Raw genomic sequence first — 18,111 nt, 5'->3', positions numbered from 1 at the left:
CTATAGCCCACCAGGCTCCTCTGTTCATGGGGATTCTCCAAGCAAGAATACTGAAGAGCGTTGCCATTTTCCCCTCCAGGGGATCTTCCTGACCCAGGAATCAAACCTGTGTCTCCTACGGCTCCTGCACTGCAGGCAGATTCTTTACTCTGAGCCACTGGGGAAGCCCATCAGCATTCTATACACCTGGATAAAGTACATATAAAAGTGTAATAATTGGAAGATATCAGGCAGGAAAATACCTTCCCTAAACTATGAAGGGAAACAGCATTTGATGGGTTTGGGTGGACTCCGGGAGTTGGTGATGGACAGGGAGGCCTGGCGTGCTGCAGTTCATGGGGTCAAAGAGAGTCGGACACGACTGAGCAACTGAACTGAACTGAATGTCTTTTGAGTCTTTATAAAATAAAATTATCTGGATTGTAACTAGGTCAGATCAAGTGCCCAAATGAATTTTACAAAAGACTTGCCATTCATTAAGAACTAAAAGGAAATTAATTGCTTGGATACACTGTACTTCAATGAAGAACAAGCATCACAGCAAAGAATCTCCTATATAAATTCCATCTTATGGGAGTATAATAGGGCTTACTTTCTGATATTGATGACTGCCAAATGAATTTTCAAGAGCCCTAGTGATACTTTGGCTAGAAATGAATTCTACAGTATTCAGTATAGATTCCCTCTGGTCCCACGACTCGGTATCCTGGGGTCATTTGTATTGTATAGGAATTCCCAGTCTCTGGAGCAGAAACAGCTATAACCCAATGGTTGCCTTCCTTAGCTCACATGTGCATTCCATATCTCATATGACCTTATTACAAATTTATCTGCTATTAACAATCGGAGTCTCAGAAACATTGTAGCACCATCTAATCATAATAGATGCTCTTGTTGCTATCCAATTTAAGTGTATATTTATTTTTTAAAAAATAAAAATGAAGGGACATCTTTCTTGATCACTTTCCTTCAGAAATTCCTCTTAAATTATTATTATTATTTTAATTACCTTCATTCAACCTCTTAGTTCAAATAGTTAATGACCTGACTCACTCTTCCTCCTGCATCAGCCACACTGGCCTAAACCTGCTCTCACATAACAACTCTTGCATTTGCTCTTCCTTCATCGGAGGATGCTCTTCTCAGACGTCTTGTGATCTGGTCCTCCTACCTTCAGGTCCTCTCATTAGGGAGCCATACCTGACCACCCTGTAAACAATCTCCACTGCTCTCTCTTGTCCCTTTACCAAGCTTTGTTATTCTCCACAGCACTTAGCACCATTTGATACAAATGAATTTGTTTATTATTGTTCATCTCCTCACAAGAATTTAAGTTCCCCAAGGACAGAGACTTTGGTACATTCACATCCTTATCCTTAGAGCCTCATGTGAGATAAGCATCCAAGAAAGAATTGCTCTATCTAATGGCTCTATAGAGCCAAAGATACCCACCAACCCAACCCCTCCTTTTTTTTTTTTTTTTTTTTTTTACTTTTAAGATAACAAATATTTTAGAAGTATATTGAAGTTAAAGAAAAAAAAAAAAAACCAGCATCTTCTGCTTTTCAGAATTTCAAGGAAAAAATGACATTGTCATGGGGGTAGAAAAATGAAGAGAATCACAGATAAGGTCATGCTGAGAAAAACTGATAATTTAAAGTTAGCAATACAGGCCTTATTCTTCCCTCTCAGGACATCTGAAGAAAGTTGCTGGCAAGACTCTCCATGCCAGCCATGATAGCAGTGACACACAAACCCATCCTTCATGTCCTTTATTGTCTTCAGTTTATTGGCTGGGGAAATGATGACTCTCAAGCTCTTGCGTAGGCCATATTTCTTACTGCTACTTCCTGGCATATGCAGATAGGAGGAGGATTCAGATGTTTTCCGAATACATCTTCCGTTATTGTTACATAGACTTCGACTGCAGAGTTTGGCTGCAGTTGTCACATTAACAGCATAATGGCCCAATGGCCCTTGAATAAATTTTTGCACAGACAAGCAGGTCTCCTGTGGGAAAAACAGAGATCTATTTAGATCACTTTCAAAACATGATTCAATTGTCCAGGGAGTATTTATTAATATTGACTTTTGTATTTGGTAAGCCTGAGGAGAAAGAGTTTCAGTGGATTTAGCATTTAAATGAAAGACTAAGCCCTTATAAAATTCCTTTAGTGATGATCCATGCCTTTGGTTAAGAATACTCTAATGAACCAATTTCATACCATTTTCTGGGGAGGAGGATTCCACATTTTTCCACAAGAGTATCCTATAAGAGATATTTGTACTGACACTTTAAAAAGAAAATCTTTAATGTGGGGTGATTTTTTTGAATTTGTGAAACAGTTTTGGTGCTGATACTTCATATATGTTAACATCAGGTGAGATTTTTCTCAGACTACCAAGTTATCCCATTCTTCTCCTTATCTCTTCAGAGGTAACAGTTCTCCTGAAGTGGGGAGGGGTACTACTTACATCCATGTTTTTATAACTTTATTACATGTAAATGTAATTATGAACAATGTGTATAATATTATTTTGTGTTTTTAAATTCTTATACAAATTTATATCATTTGGAATAGTTTATTTTCTACAACTTCCTTTGCAAACATTTTCAAGATCCTTTCCCCACATTCATATATGTAGCTCTTTAAAAAAAAAAAAAATGTAGCTGTGGTTCAGTCTCATAGTAAAAATACATCGTACTTTATGTATCCATTGGCTGGGTTGTAGGAGGGATTCTATAAAAGATTATTATTTATTACCAAATTCCTGAGTCATTTGTATAGCATATGGAAAATTAGATTGTCTTCCTATAAATCTGCCACTAGGCACCATTGATTGTCCACAACCTTGAGTTTTAAGGCTAGTGCACAGTTCTACCTACTGATGATCACACTGTGCAGCTAGGATGTGCTGGCCAAATTGAAATGACACCATCAGCTAGCCCAGAAGAATCTGGCTAGAATCTTCATCAATGCTTGCCTTAATCCATAAAGGAAGTACCATGGGAAAATCCTAGTAGATTCATTAACAAAAGTGTGTTTTCTATCAGCACTTCAATTATTTTGATCAATACTAACTCTAATGGAAGGGCTTCCCTGATGGCTCAGCTGTAAAGAATCTGCCTGCAATGCAGGAGATGCAGGAAACTCAGATTTGATCCCTGGGTTGGGAATATCCTTGAAGGAGGAAATGGCAACCCACTCCAATATTTTTGCCTGGAAAATTCTATGGACAGAGGAGTCTGGCAGGCTATAGTCCAAAGGGTCGGACATGACTGAGCAGGCATGCATACATAACATGAATGCATAATTAAATTCCAATTAATTTAAAACAGTAGGACAGTTTCTCTTTGAGAAGAGGCCCCAAAACTGTGAATCCATGTGGAAAGGATTCAGGGGTTCAGATGGAAAGTCATAAGGCAGAATAAACTACTAATGGCAGGCAGTTGAACAAGGTGTCACTTTGGGCAATAACAAGTTCTGAAAATCCGTGTGTAATATTTTTGTTCCAGGCACATTCAGTCTAGGTCAGCCTCACATTATGTTTAGGAATAAATGCTATTTTTAGTCAAGGCATGGCTCCTTATCTGGGGCATCTGAGGAAGTTTGTAGGACAGATGGGAAAAATAGAACAGGGAAACCACTGAACAAAACAAGAAAGGGAGAAGTAAGAAAGAGGGAGGGAAGAGGAAGAAAGAAGACTTGGGGGAGAGACGAATGAAAGAGAGCACAGAGAACAGTTAAACCCAATCAGGTTCAACTTGGGTTTCCCTGTTTTGTCCCAGCCCTCTTCCTTGAAATTCCTTCTTCACTTATCTTCTGGTATATCACACTCTCCTGGATTTTTCCTTTCTCACTGAATGCTCCTTCTTAATCTCATTTACTAGCTCATCTTCCCTACCTCTTAACCCTGGAGTGCCCTAGGCTTAATTTTTCTCTTTTCCAGCTATACTCTCTCTGGTTAAACTTACCCCTTCTCATTGCCTTAAATAGAACTCCCAGATGTGTATTTCCCAGAATTTATCTCTAATCAACTGTACACCCACCTACCTATTGCACATCTCTACCTGGATGTCTCATGAACACTTCAACAACCTTAACCCATTCCAGTGTGATCCCCTGATCCTCTTCCCAGCCTATCTCAACATATGTAAGCTCCCTCTCTCCAATGCCTCAGGAGCAAAACCTGGAAGGTGCAAGCTGTGTGGGGGTTGGAAGCATCTCTAACCTCATGCAAGAAAGAGCCAGACCCTACATGGCAGCCATGTGGGATGGTCTTCAAGAGACCACAGTAATTTTAAAAGCCAGCATATAAATAAAAATTACTTTGCCTACTTTGCCTCCTCTTTATCCCAGTCTCCTGCACTCATCCTTGAAGCAAATGAGCAAAGAAATGAATGGTACTCCTCTTCCCATAACTGAGGCCCAAGCTTGGGGTGTGGGGAGGAGAAGCAAGAAGTTTTAACCTGGATAATAACAACCACCATTTACATGGCACTTGGCATGTGCCAGGTAGTGTTTAAGTGCTTTACATGTATTAATCATGTAATTCTTATAACAGCCCTATGAGATAGATACTATTATTCTCACCATTTAACAGATAAAGAAATTGTAGAGATTTGTTCAAGGCCATTGGCTAGTAGGAGACAAAAAGTGAACATTGGAATCCAAGTCGTTCAGTCTTAGGCCTCCTCCTCTTACCAATACCAGCATGCTGATGTGTAGAATGCAAAATGAGAAAGAGCTGACTGTTTTTATATTTTTCGAGACAGAATGTTTTAATACTTGAAAAGTGAACTATTTGTTAATACCTGTGCATAAGTGCGTGCTCAGTCACTTCAGTCGTGTTCTAACTTTTTACGACCCCATGGACTGTAGCCCACCAGGCTCCTCTGTCTATGGGATTCTGCAGGCAAGAATACTGGAGTGGGATTTTTCCCACTCAGGTATCAAACCCATATCTCCTGCATCTCCTGCATTGCAGGCAGATTCTTTACCCACTGAGCCACCTGGGAAGCCAATTCTTTAATACCTAAAAATGAGGAAAACTGTGGCTTCTGAATTTTCACTTAGGTAGTACAACAGGCCACCAACTGAACATGTTCAAAGTCAGTTGTGGAAAATAATAGAGTTACTCCATGTGAGAATTGCTATCAAGAATAGAATGTTAATAAACGTTTATATATACATATATATATGTGTATATATATATATATTTTTTTTTTCCTCCCATGAGCATTTCTATCATAGATAATCAGAAAATAAAGAATCAATTTTGGAGAATCCATCCTTTGTGTGGTTGAAAAATATTTGTTTTTAAAATTTGGTATTCTCTTTCTCTCTCTCTCTCTTTTTTTTTTTTGCATACATATTATATCATTCTTGCTGTTGTTTAATTGTTAAGTTGTGTTGGACTCTTTTGCAACTCCCATGGATGTAGCCCCACCAGGCTCCTCTGTCCATGGGATTTTTCCAGGCAAGAATAGTGGAATGGGTTGCCATTTCCTTCTTCAGGAGGTCTTCCCGACCCAGGGATCGAATCCACATCTCCTATATTGGCAGGTGGATTCTTTTTTTTTTTTTTTTTTTATTTAATTTTTAAACTTTACATAATTGTATTAGTTTTGCCAAATATCAAAATGAATCTGCCACAGGTATACATGTGTTCCCCATCCTGAACTCTCCTCCCTCCTCCCTCCCCATTCCATCCCTCTAGGTCGTCCCAGTGCACCAGCCCCAAGCATCCAGTATCATGCATCGAACCTGGACTGGCAACTCGTTTCATACATGATATTTTACATGTTTCAATGCCATTCTCCCAAATCTTCCCACCCTCTCCCTCTCTCACAGAGTCCATAAGACTGTTCTATACATTAGTGTCTCTTTTGCTGTCTCATACACAGGGTTATTGTTCCCATCTTTCTAAATTCCATATATATGCGTTAGAATACTGTATCAGTGTTTTTCTTTCTGGCTTACTTCACTCTGTATAATAGGCTCCAGTTTCATCCACCTCATTAGAACTGATTCAAATGTATTCTTTTTAATGGCTGAGTAATACTCCATTGCCACTGAGTCACCATCTACCAAAATTCTTACAAAGTAGGTTTTCTTTCAGTACTTTTTTTTTAGATGAATACATGGATACTCAGAGAGGTTAATTAATTTTCCCAAGATTACACCCCTAGAAAGTAAAATTTGTATTCTTATTTAGGATTGTCTGATTGGAAAATCTGTGCTCTTTTTACAACACTGTAGCTGGTACAGACAAATTGCTCAATGTGAGTCCCTGTGCTCTCTGAGTTTTGTTAAAGTCAACTGAGCAGATAATTAGCAACCATTTGTCTCTGACGTGAAAAATTAAAACAAAAACCAGAAGATGGTGGAGGAATAAGAGAGGGAGACCTCTTTCTCCCCCATAAATTCATCAAAAGAACATTTGAACGCTGAGTAAATTCCACAAAACAACTTCTGAATGCCGGCAGAAGACATCAGACAGCCAGAAAAGCAGGCTATTGTCTTTGAAAGGAGGTAGGAAAAAATATAAAAGATAAAAAGAGAGACAAAACAGGTAGGGAAAGAGATCCGTCACGGGAAACGAGTCTTTAAAAAGAGATAAGTTTCCAAACACCAGGAAATACTCACTGGCAAGTCTGTGGTGAGCCTTGGAACCTCAGAGGGCAACATAACTGGGAGGAAAAATAAATAAATAATTAAAACCCACAGATTATGTGCCCAACGGTAACTCCCCCAGAGGAAAAGCAGCGCAGATGCCCGCATCCGCCACTAGCAAACGGGGGCTGGGCAGGGAGGCATGGGCTGCATTGCTTAGAGTAAGGACTGGGCCTGAACGCCCCGAGGGCAATCTGAGGGAACTAACTTAAGACAGCAAACCAGACTGTGGGATAGCTACCCTGCAAAAAGCCCTAACCTAAGACACCACCAGGCCTGCTCACAGAACAAAGGACTGACTAGAGCTCTCCGGCTGCAGACTGGCCCATCCCCCGCTGGAGACAGGCAGGCGAGGGCTGCCAGAGCTGGAAGGGGGCAATTGTGGCCCCAGAGAGGCATCATTTACCAAACTGCAAGCAGGCTTCGTTGCTAACCAAGACTTCTTGGGATTCTGGATGGTTGACATCCACCTGAGAAGGTGCACCGGTTGTACATCCAGAAAATCGAGCGGCAGGGACAGGAGAGGCAATAAGTCACCATGACCACACTCGCCAAACACCTGGTCACCTGAGCTGCTCAGACCTGGGAAGGGCACAAAATGCAGGCCCAACCACGTCTGCGCCTTTGAGAAGTACCCAAGTACCTAAACCTGAGTGGCTTAGACCTAGGAAGTGCATACAACCCAGGGCCGGCCTCAGACAATTCCCAGCAGAGCAGCCTAGAGCCTAAGAAGTGTAGACAGGGAAAGCACACACACTGTGAGCGGGGACAAACCCAATGTGGCCGAGACACTGCAAGCACATGCCAGTGTTATTTGTTTGCAGCGTCCCTCCCTCCCTACAGCATGACTGAACAAGTGAGCCTAAATAAGTGTTCACCACCGCCCCCTTGTGTCAGGGCAGAAATAAGACACTGAAGAGACCAGCAAACAGAAGCTAAAAGAGAGGGAACCACCTTCAAGTGACAGGTGCAATAGATTAAAACCCTGTAGTTAAGCACTGACTACATAGGAAGGGGCCTATAGATCTTGAGAAGTATAAGCTGGATCAAGGAACTATCTGAAAATGAACTGACCCCACACAGTTCACAACAACACCAGAGAAAGTCCTAGATATATTTTTGCTACTTTCATTCTTTAACTTTTTTTATTTTTAAGTCATCTCTTACTCCTTTAATTTTCATTTTTATAACCTACTATTACTTTGTAAAAAAAAGAACCTATTTTTAAAGCAAACTTCATATATATATATATATATATAAAATCATTTTTGTGACTTTGTTTTTTTTCTTTAATATTGTATTTTTGAGAATCCAATCTCTATACTAGATTTTTAATCTTTGATTTTTGGCATTTGTTATCAATTTTGTACCTTTAAGAACCCAATCTTCAGTACCCATTTTTACTTGGGAGTGAGATTACTGGCTTGACTGCTCTCTCCCCCTTTGGACTCTCCTTTTTCTCCACCAGGTCAGCTCTATCTCCTCCCTTCTCCTTCTCTTCTTTACCCAACTCTGTGAATCTCTTTGTGTGTTCCGGACTGTGGAGAACACTTAGGGAACTTATTACTGGCTGGATCTGTCTCTCTCCTTTTGATTCCCCCCTTTATCCTTCTGACCACCTCTGTCTTCTTCCTCCCTCTTCTCTTCTCTGTATAACTATGTGAACATCTCTGAGCGGTCCAGACTGTGGAGAGCACATAAGGAAGTGATTACTGGCTAGCTTGCTCTCTCCTCTTTTGATTCCCCCTCTTCTTCTCCTGGTCATTTCTATCTCCCTCCCCCCTCTTCTCTTCTCCATGTAACTCTGTGAACCTCTCTGGGTGTCCCTCACTGTGGACAAACTTCATCTTTAACCTAGATGTTTTATCATCGGTGCTCTATAGATGGAGAAGTCTTGAGGCTACTGTAAGAATAAGACTGAAAAGCAGAGGCAGGAGGCTTAAGTCCAAATTCTGAGCACACCAGAGAACTCCTGACTTCAGGGAACATTAATCGATAGGAGCTCATCCAATGTCTCCATACCTACACTGAAACCAAGCACCACCCAAGGGCCAACAAGTTCCCGAGCAAGACATACCACGCAAATTCTCCAGCAACACAGGAACATAGCCCTGAGCTTCAATATACAGCTGCCCAAAGTCACTCCAAACACACTGACATCTCACAACTCATTACTGGACACTTCATTGCACTCCAGGGAGAAGAAATCAACCTGCCTGACTTCAGGCTCTACTACAAAGCTACAGTTGTCAAGACAGTATGGTACTGGCACAAAGACAGAAATATAGATCAATGGAACAAAATAGAAAGCCCAGAGATAAATCCACACACCTATGGACACCTTATCTTTGACAAAGCAGGCAAGAATATACAATGGAGAAAAGACAAACTCTTTACCAAGTGGTGCTGGGAAAACTGGTCAACCACTTGTAAAAGAATGAAACTAGAACTCTTTCTAACACCATACACAAAAATAAACTCAAAATGGATTAAAGATCTAAATTTAAGACCAAAAACTATAAAACTCCTGGAGGAGAACATAAGCAAAACACTCTCTGACATAAATCACCGCAGGATCCTCTATGACCCACCTCCCAGAATATTGGAAATAAAAGCAAAAGTAAACAAATGGGACCTAATTAAAATTAAAAGCTTCTGCACAACAAAGGAAACTATAAGCAAGGTGAAAAGACAGCCTTCAGAATGAGAGAAAATAATAGCAAATGAAACAACTGACAAAGAATTAATCTCAAAAATATACAAGCAACTCCTGCAGCTCAATTCCAGAAAAATAAAAGACCCAATCAAAAAATGGGCCAAGGACCTAAACAGACATTTCTCCAAAGAAGACATACAGATGGCTAACAAACACATGAAAAGATGCTCGACATCACTCATTATCAGAGAAATGCAAATCAAAACCACAATTAGGTACCATTTCACGCCAGTCAGAATGGCTGCTATCCAAAAGTCTACAAGCAATAAATGCTGGAGAGGGTGTGGAGAAAAGGGAACCCTCTTACAATGTTGGTGGGAATGCAAACTAGTCCAGCCACTATGGAGAACAGTGTGGAGATTCCTTTAAACACTGGAAATAGAACTGCCATATGACCCAGCAATCCCACTTCTGGGCATACATACCAAGGAAACCAGAAGGGAAAGAGACACGTGTACCCCAATGTTCATCACAGCACTGTTTGGAATAGCCAGGACATGGAAGCAACCTAGATGTCCATCAGCAGACGAATGGATAAGAAGGTTGTGATACATATACACAATGGAGTATTACTCAGCCATTAAAAAGAATACATTTGAATCAGTTCTAATGAGGTGGATGAAACTGGAGCCTATTATACAGAGTGAAGTAAGCCAGAAAGAAAAACACCATACAGTATATTAAAGCATATATATGGAATTTAGAAAAATGGTAACGATAACCCTGTATGTGAGACAGCAAAAGAGACACAGATGTATAGAACAGTCTTTTGGACTCTGTGGGAGAGGGCGAGGGTGGGATTATTTGGGAGAATGGCTTTGAAACATGTATATTATCATATGTGAAATGAATCGCCAGTCCAGGTTCGATGCATGATACAGGATGCTCAGGGCTGGTGCACTGGGATGACCCAGAGGGATGGTATGGAGAGGGAGAGGGAAGGGGGGGATCAAGATGGGGAACACATGTACATCCGTGGTGGATTCATGTCAATGTATGGCAAAACCAATACAATATTGTAAAGTAATTAGCTTCCATTTAAAATAAATAAATTTATATTAAAAAACAAAAACAAACAAAAAAACAATATCTATAATATCTCCAAGATGCTCGTAGGGAAACCACTGCTTACCTTTGAATCAGAATAGTCATATCCTCCCCACAATATTACTCCTGATGCCCCCAATGCTGCACTCTCACCAATTGTATGCACTAAGTCCTCCTAAAAAAGAGAAGGGTCGCAAGTAGATTCTGCCAATCATATTTAATCACTGACAATTCAATAATGTCTCAGTCTATCAACTGTGGTAAAGAACATACTGATAACATTATCTTTGTTTCTAAAACAAAGGACTATAGAGCAGAATAGGAAAAGGTAATTCTGCCTGGGATACTTACCTGATAAATATGTATGATGTTCCAAGCAGTATTCTAGACACTAAGAATATAAAAATGAAATAGATTCCATTTCTTGTTCTTGAGAGTGTGTTTTAGTGTGATGATTATGATAGACATATATAATTGCAGGGTAACAAATTAAATTCTATATTAGCACCCACAAGACATACATAGATTAGAGAAAGTGGTTAATGTTGCATGGAAGTGTATTGGAAGATTTCCTTCAAGAGGTGAAATTTCAGAGTGGTCTTTGGAAAGGAGTATAAATTGATAAAATAGACTTAAGAGAGGAGAGTTTTTATCCAGTAGGAAAAAAAGAAAAGGCAGAGTCATATGTAGGAAAAAGTGCGATTCCTTGAGAAGTGTCAGTAACTCTTATGGTAGGTAAAAAGCACTGGGGATCTGGGGAGAAGTAAATGTATCTGAATCCTTGTATTAGGTTAGCCAAAAAGTTCTTTGGAGTTCAAGTAAAAATAAAAGACACATTTTTCATTTTCATGAAGAATTTTACTGAACAAAATATTCACTGTTTTGCTCCACTGCCTTCTGCTATTTTTCAGGCAACTTTGTAATTTCATTTTCCCAAAACTTTTTATCTTTTTGAGCAAACAACTCCTTTCCAGGGAGTTGAATTTTTTTTCCATTAAGAGAATTTTGTAAAGACTGAAATAAATGGACATCCAAATGTGTAGTGTCTGATGAATGTGGCAGATGAATCAGAACTTCCCAGCCAAGCTATAACAGTTTTGCCTGGTCATCAAAGAAAGATACAGTCTCAAGCTATCCTAATGGACGATAATGCATTTTATGTTTGAGTGCTGCTTTCAGTGGTCTAATTGAAACAGTAGCTGTTGGAATTGTTTGGTTTCCAGAAGGAGCTCATAATAAAAGCCACCCTTTCTAATCCCACCATATAAACAACATCACCTTCTTTGGATGCAGATAGGCCTTTGGTGTGGTTGGTGGTGGTTTATTTCACTTGCCCCATGATCTCTTCTATTCCACATTATTGTACAATATCCACTTTTCATTGCCCATAACAATTTGTTCTAGAAATGGAACATTTTCATTATGTTTAAGTAGAGAATCGCATGTGGAAATTTGGTTAAGAAGGGTTTTTTCTGCTTAACTTACGTGGCACCCAGATATCAAAACAATGAACATAACCAAGTTAGTGCAAATGATTTTCAAGATTTGGATATTTTGAGTATATTGGCTCTCTCCCAAGTGGTATAATGTTGATTGTTCTCAATTAATGGTTTGATATGATCACTATAAACTTCAACTTGTTTACTTCACCTTGGAGCATTGTCCAGTGAGAAATCTCCAGCATGAATTTTCCAAACCACTTTCGACACGTTTGATCAGACACAGCACCTTCTCCATACACTGCACAAATCTTTTTATGCATTTCTATTGTTTTTACCTTTCTTGAAATAATAAGCATAATATGCAGAAAATGTTTTGCTTCCATCTTCAGTATTAAAATGGCTACACAAAAATTCACTCATTTGGATAAGACATTTTTAACTTTTAATTTTTTATATTTTTAATGAAGTATAAATGATTTACAAATATTGTGCTAGTTTCAGGTATTTGGCATAGTGCTTTGATTTTTTTATGTATTACAAAATGATCACCATAAGCTTAGTCACCACCTGTCATCATATATAGTTACTACAGTATTATTGACTGTTTTCCCTATGCTATACATTATATCTCTGCTGCTGCTGCTAAGTCGCTTCAGTCGTGTCTGACTCTGTGCGACCCCATTGATGGCAGCCACCAGGCTCCACTGTCCCTGAGATTCTCCAAGCAAGAACACTGGAGTGGGTTGCCATTTCCTTCTCCGATGCATGAAAGTGAAAAGTGAAAGTGAAGTCGCTCAGTCGTGTCCGACTCTTCGCGACCCCCTGGACAGCAGCCTACCAGGCTTCTTTGTCCATGGGATTTTCCAGGCAAGAGTACTGGAGTGGGTTGCCATTGCCTTCTCTGACATTATATCTCTAGGTCTTATTTATTTTATAATTTCCAACCCTCTACCTCCTTCCATGGGACACGATCAGTTTCTTATCTGTATCTATGAGTCTGTTTTTGTTTTCAGTTTGTTTATACTCTGATATGACAGCTGTCACAATACAATCTAACAAAACTGTTTTGAATGAAGTTAAAGACAACTAAGTGCTACCAGAAGTATTGTATAGAAAAACACAAATGAACTTTCTGGCCAACGCAATAGATAAGTAACATCCAAATATAAGTGTCTTTTGTGTATATTTTATTACACAATTTTAAAGTGTTAGGGCTTAGCTACAAGAAAGTTTTGACACTGGAAGGCCACACATTTGCAACTAAGATATATTTTCAGCTGTCATAAAAACATATTGAAGAAGGAAGTCAAGATGACAGTCAGGGACCCCAATTAGAGATGATGAAAACTGTTCAGTGAGAAATAATGAGAGCTTCAACAAAGGCAAGGTCAGTCCTTGTAAAGCAGAGAGGACAGATTGAACAGTTCTTTGGAAATTAAGATGGATAAGATTTAGTTACCTACTGGATAATAGAAAGAGAAGGGAGGCATCCAAGTGACTCTCAAGTGGGATGACTAAGCAGATTATAATTCACCAGGATAAGAAACAGAGGAGGTCATGTTCATGATTATAGACCAAGAGCAAAGAAGCAGGAAATAGAAAGAGATGAAAGAGAGAAGGAATGATAGATGGACAGTCTGCATTCTTTCCTTCCCTGCAAGGTATGGAGAATCAGAGATCCAGTATAAAGGTAAAATATTCAAAAGCCAGAATGAGAAAATGGCCATGCTTCAGCAAAGCTCCTCTGCATTATATGAAGTCTCCAGTAACCTAGCACTGTGTTTCACAATTTGTCTACATAATGAAACAAGAAAAAAAAAATCATTCATTAAATGAAAATCAAGTCTCTCATTCAAATTGAGACACTGGAAAGAAAATATCCAGCAGAGTTAGCTTTAAGTGATTTCATAATTACAATATGAAGAACATAATAAATGATGTTGTGCTTAGTCACTCAGTCATGTCCAATTCTTTGTGACCCATTGGACTGTAGGCCACCGGGCTCCTCTGTCCACGGGATTTTTCAGGCAAGAATACTGGGGTGGGTTGCCATTTCCTTCTCCAGGGAATAAAAGATGTTATAACATAATAATGCTATTTAAACAATAAATGAGATTCATGCTGTTTGTTCATGTGAAAAGGGAAAGATTCATGTGAAAAGGGAAAGGCAATTGCATAGTATTAAAACACTTCAGCATACTATTACTCAGATAACACTATAATTTTGGTTTTCTGAAATAGAGCTCAGAGGTGATACTTCGCCCATAATTGACTTTGAAAATCAAATATTACCCCAAAATGGGGATGTTACAAATAAGAATTTCATTAAAATGTGGCTTATCTCATTCTATCATTTTCTATCAAGACAAAATATCTGACTGCATGGATTATTATTTTCTACTTATTATTCATAATATATTGTGACATACTGTAGACACTCAATATGTATTTTTTGAAGGAATAAATATAATTCCCCAATGGATTTGAGAAAGTGACATGATTTGAGAAATCTGTTACTTGAGGAATAATTTATTGAGAAGATTTTGGTAGATCTGACTGACATCATCCAATACTTGGAGAACTGACTTTTGAAATAGAGATTTGATTTATTCTGTATTGCACCAGAAGTTAAGATTAGAACTAATAGTGATAAGAAGTTATCCAGAGGCAGAGTAGACTTAACATAGTCAAGAACTTCTCAGGGACTAATTGGGTTCCCAAGTGGCAGTTTTCCTTCTAGAATAGGAAGAACCCCATGAAAAAGAAAGTCCTAAAGCTGGTAAGAAAAGATCCGTGTTTGAGGGTGAGGCAGATTAGGCATATCTGACATCCTCCAACTTTTTATCATGGTGCTATATTTCTTTTCCTCCTAAACACTGAATTAATATTCCATTTTGAATAATACTGAGTAATCCTACAAGAATAGCAATGTAAAGCTTACTAAACAGTATTTGGGTCAATAGATTTTATTCTGAAATATTTGAGGAAGAACTGATATTTCATTTAAATGTTCTTATCACAAATCTAAGTGATTTCAGTACTGCTTCTGTGTTGTGTACTAGAAAAACTGAATTGTGAGCTCACAGCTATTGATGGAGATTTAAGCGTTTTCTCACCTGACCACCCACCCAATAATTGAATCCCTACAGGAATATCCTATATAAGTGACTATCTAGATAAAGCTTGAATACTTCCAAGAGTCTACAAACCCATTATCTTCCAAACCAGTTCATTCCTACATCTTTGTGCTTCCTACCTTGTGTATGCAGATGACACCACTCTTATGGCAGAAAGTGAAGAGGAACTAAAAAGCCTCTTGTTGAAAGTGAAAGAGGAGAGTGAAAAAGTTGGCTTAAAGCTTAACATTCAGAAAACTAAGATCATGGCATCTGGTCCCATCACTTCATGGGAAATAGACGGGGAAACAGTGGAGACAGTGGCTGACTTTATTTTGGGAGGCTCCAAAATCACTGCAGCCATGCAGTGGCTTTTTCATGGGTGATTGCAGCCATGAAATTAAAAGATCCTTACTCCTTGGAAGGAAAGTTATGACCAACATAGATAGCATATTCAAAAGCAGAGACATTACTTTGCCAACAAAGGTCTGTCTAGTCAAGGCTATGGTTTTTCCAGTGGTCATGTATGGCTGTGAGAGTTGGACTGTGAAGAAAGCTGAGTGCCAAAGAATTGATGCTTTTGAACTGTGGTGTTGGAGAAGACTCTTGAGAGTCCCTTGGACTGCAAGGAGATCTAACCAGTACATTCTAAAGGAGATCAGTCCTGGGTGTTCATTGGAAGGAATGATACTAAAGCTGAAACTCCAGTACTTTGGCCACTTCATGCGAAGAGTTGACTCATTGGAAAGGACCCTGATGCTGGGAGGGATTGGGGGCAGGAGGAGAAGGGGACGACAGAGACTGAGATGGCTGGATGGCATCACCAACTCGACGGACATGAGTTTGAGTGAGATCCGGGAGTTGGTGATGGACAGGGAGGCCTGGCGTGCTGTGATTCATGGGGTCGCAAAGAGTCGGACACGACTGAGTGACTGAACTGAACTGAACCCTGTGTAAGTCTGAGAATACTTTTGTATAAACCACTTTCATTGCCTTGACACTCATCACTAGATTACATTTTAGATTTTTGAAGATAAAATCAACAATCTATATTATTTTTTAAGTAACATAATCAATTAAAACATAAAAATGCAATATATTGAAAACATCATTGGTAAATAATTTACCCAAGCTCTCCTTTGTACAGTTTTGATTTGGAAAATTGCTGCTACTGTTTCATGTTAAGAGTTTCTTTAATATGAATTTTCTTCCTAGTTCTGCAGGAAACCCTTGTAAATGCTAAGCTGGTAAGAATCATCACTTACAAACTCTTAAGCAAACATCTAATTGTCAATGACATTGTTTCAGAATTGGCTTGACATTTGAAGGACTACATGGTTTTAGTAATAGAATAGCATTCTATTATTAAGGGGATATAAGCATCCTAAAACATTATTCCCTAAATTTCATATTCTACTAAATTTCCATTTTTTAATGTGTGACTGTATTTTTTTTTTCTTACCTGTGACAAAGCTTCAATACTATTCAAATAAAATGGTCTGGAAAAAATAAAAACTGGTAAAACATAGTCATCTTTAGCCATTTCAGCAATTCTCATAGCTTCTCTAACTCGATAATGAACAAATTTCAAAGCATTTAAACTTGACTTCAATATTTTATCCAAATACACTGAAGTATAAAGTGCTCTGCTTTTTTCCCATAGCCACTGAAGCTGGTCATTGCGGAAAATTTCGTCACTCGGGCATTTACCTGTGTAGGTCTGTGGATTTATCCTATAATCATAATTGTAGCAGTCTGGATAGAGATAAAAGCCCCATAAACATTTTGGTCTCATTTCTAAAGCCAGTGTGAGAGTAGCATTCATAATACTCTTTCCAGCAGTTTCAAATTCCTTTTGGGCAACTGTTCTCACTTGCATTTCTGACCAATCAGGATGGTGGTTTCTAGTAAAGTCTAAAGAGTGGTTTTTATATATTACTCTATTGCCCCAATTTCTGTCCCATTGTGGCTTCCAGCTTTCCCAGTCAATGATAACAAGACCTTCTGACCTCCACCACGGAAAAACTTTTGCAATGTCATCAGCGGTCTTCCTCAGGTGTATAGGAAGGCTCATATTCTGTGGTAACCCTCCATTAAAGGATTTTCCCTCTGGAGAGAAATAAGGATAATACCCTAATTCATTTGGATAAATTATGGCAATTGTCGATCCACTCTGAGTCTCCAAAGGATTTGATATAATATTAAATAACTGAAGATTCAGATCCACATTGAAGAAATGCTGGCACTGCATTGTTGGGGCAGCCCAGAAAATGTTGAAAGGTCTTTTCGTGATCACTGGAGGCATTGCTGGCTTGAGGGCTGAATGAGTGAACACCGTCAAGAACAGCAGCACTCCTAACCATGCCACCCAGGGGTTACACATGGTTCATAGTTTTCACCATCACGTTAGGCAATCTCCTTAAAAATAAGAAGAGGAAGAAAAATTAAACATGATGGAGTCAAATGTTCCTTAAATCAAGTAAACTCATGGTAGTGTTTAAGCTACTCTTTGAGTTGTAGACTGACTTTTTACAAGATTTATGAGATTTATTGATATCTAGGCATAATTTCTACTTTTAACAGGGAAGAAAAATGAGGTGCTTTTTAAAAAAAAAAAATCCAGTGAATAGAAACCAAAGTAAAAATTTTCACACAACTCCTCAGTCATGAAAACTCTTTCTGCTAGTTGTTCTAGCTTTAATTTCCTATAATTCTGACTACATAACCATTTGGTATTTTTAACAAAAATTAAATGGAACCAAAAGAAATAGCTAATGGTACAAACAGTAAATAATACCTTGCTTGCTATTTCGAATTCACTAGACTCAAAAGTGGGCTTCTTCATTTCTTGGTTTGTTTGTTTTTAAAAGATGGTAGTTATATTTGGAATTCATACAGGCTAAAGTAGAAACAGGTAGAAATGGCATTTACCTGCTGTTGATTATGGATTTTGTTGCTATCTTCTCTTGGTACATAAATTTAGAAACCAACTGATGGTTTAATTCCCTGGTTTTCCCATGAAGAAGTTGGTCTGTACTTTCACCAATCAATTCCCAAGTGAAACTTGGCTAAATCCCTTCTAAACAGACAGTTGAGCCAAAAACTGCCAAAGA

General features: G+C 38.7%; 1 protein-coding gene across 1 annotated transcript; it reads right to left on the bottom strand.

The window, feature by feature from the left end:
• Window positions 1-1,593: 1,593 nt before the first annotated feature.
• On the bottom strand, window positions 1,594-17,381 carry LOC102390497 (hyaluronidase-4). Its single transcript, XM_006072804.4, has 3 exons — window positions 16,461-17,381; window positions 10,526-10,615; window positions 1,594-2,010 (listed from the first exon to the last, which is right to left on the bottom strand). The coding sequence occupies exons 1-3, from the start codon at window positions 17,379-17,381 to the stop codon at window positions 1,594-1,596; spliced, it is 1,428 nt and encodes a 475-aa protein (XP_006072866.3).
• Window positions 17,382-18,111: the final 730 nt, after the last annotated feature.

Source organism: Bubalus bubalis, chromosome 8, assembly GCF_019923935.1.
Source record: "Bubalus bubalis isolate 160015118507 breed Murrah chromosome 8, NDDB_SH_1, whole genome shotgun sequence".
Taxonomy (NCBI): domain Eukaryota; kingdom Metazoa; phylum Chordata; class Mammalia; order Artiodactyla; family Bovidae; genus Bubalus; species Bubalus bubalis.
Note: the sequence above shows the minus strand (reverse complement) of the source record. Positions and strands in the feature narration are given on the sequence as shown.

Excerpts from the sequence above, each read along its gene's own strand:
- LOC102390497 (XM_006072804.4), bottom strand. The coding sequence starts at position 17,381 with ATGTGTAACCCCTGGGTGGCATGGTTAGGAGTGCTGCTGTTCTTGACG. Across the intron at positions 10,616-16,460 it reads GTATTGAAGCTTTGTCACAG|GAGGACTTAGTGCATACAAT; the intron begins GTAAGAAAAAAA and ends TCTCTTTTTTAG. Across the intron at positions 2,011-10,525 it reads ATGACTATTCTGATTCAAAG|GAGACCTGCTTGTCTGTGCA; the intron begins GTAAGCAGTGGT and ends TTTTTCCCACAG.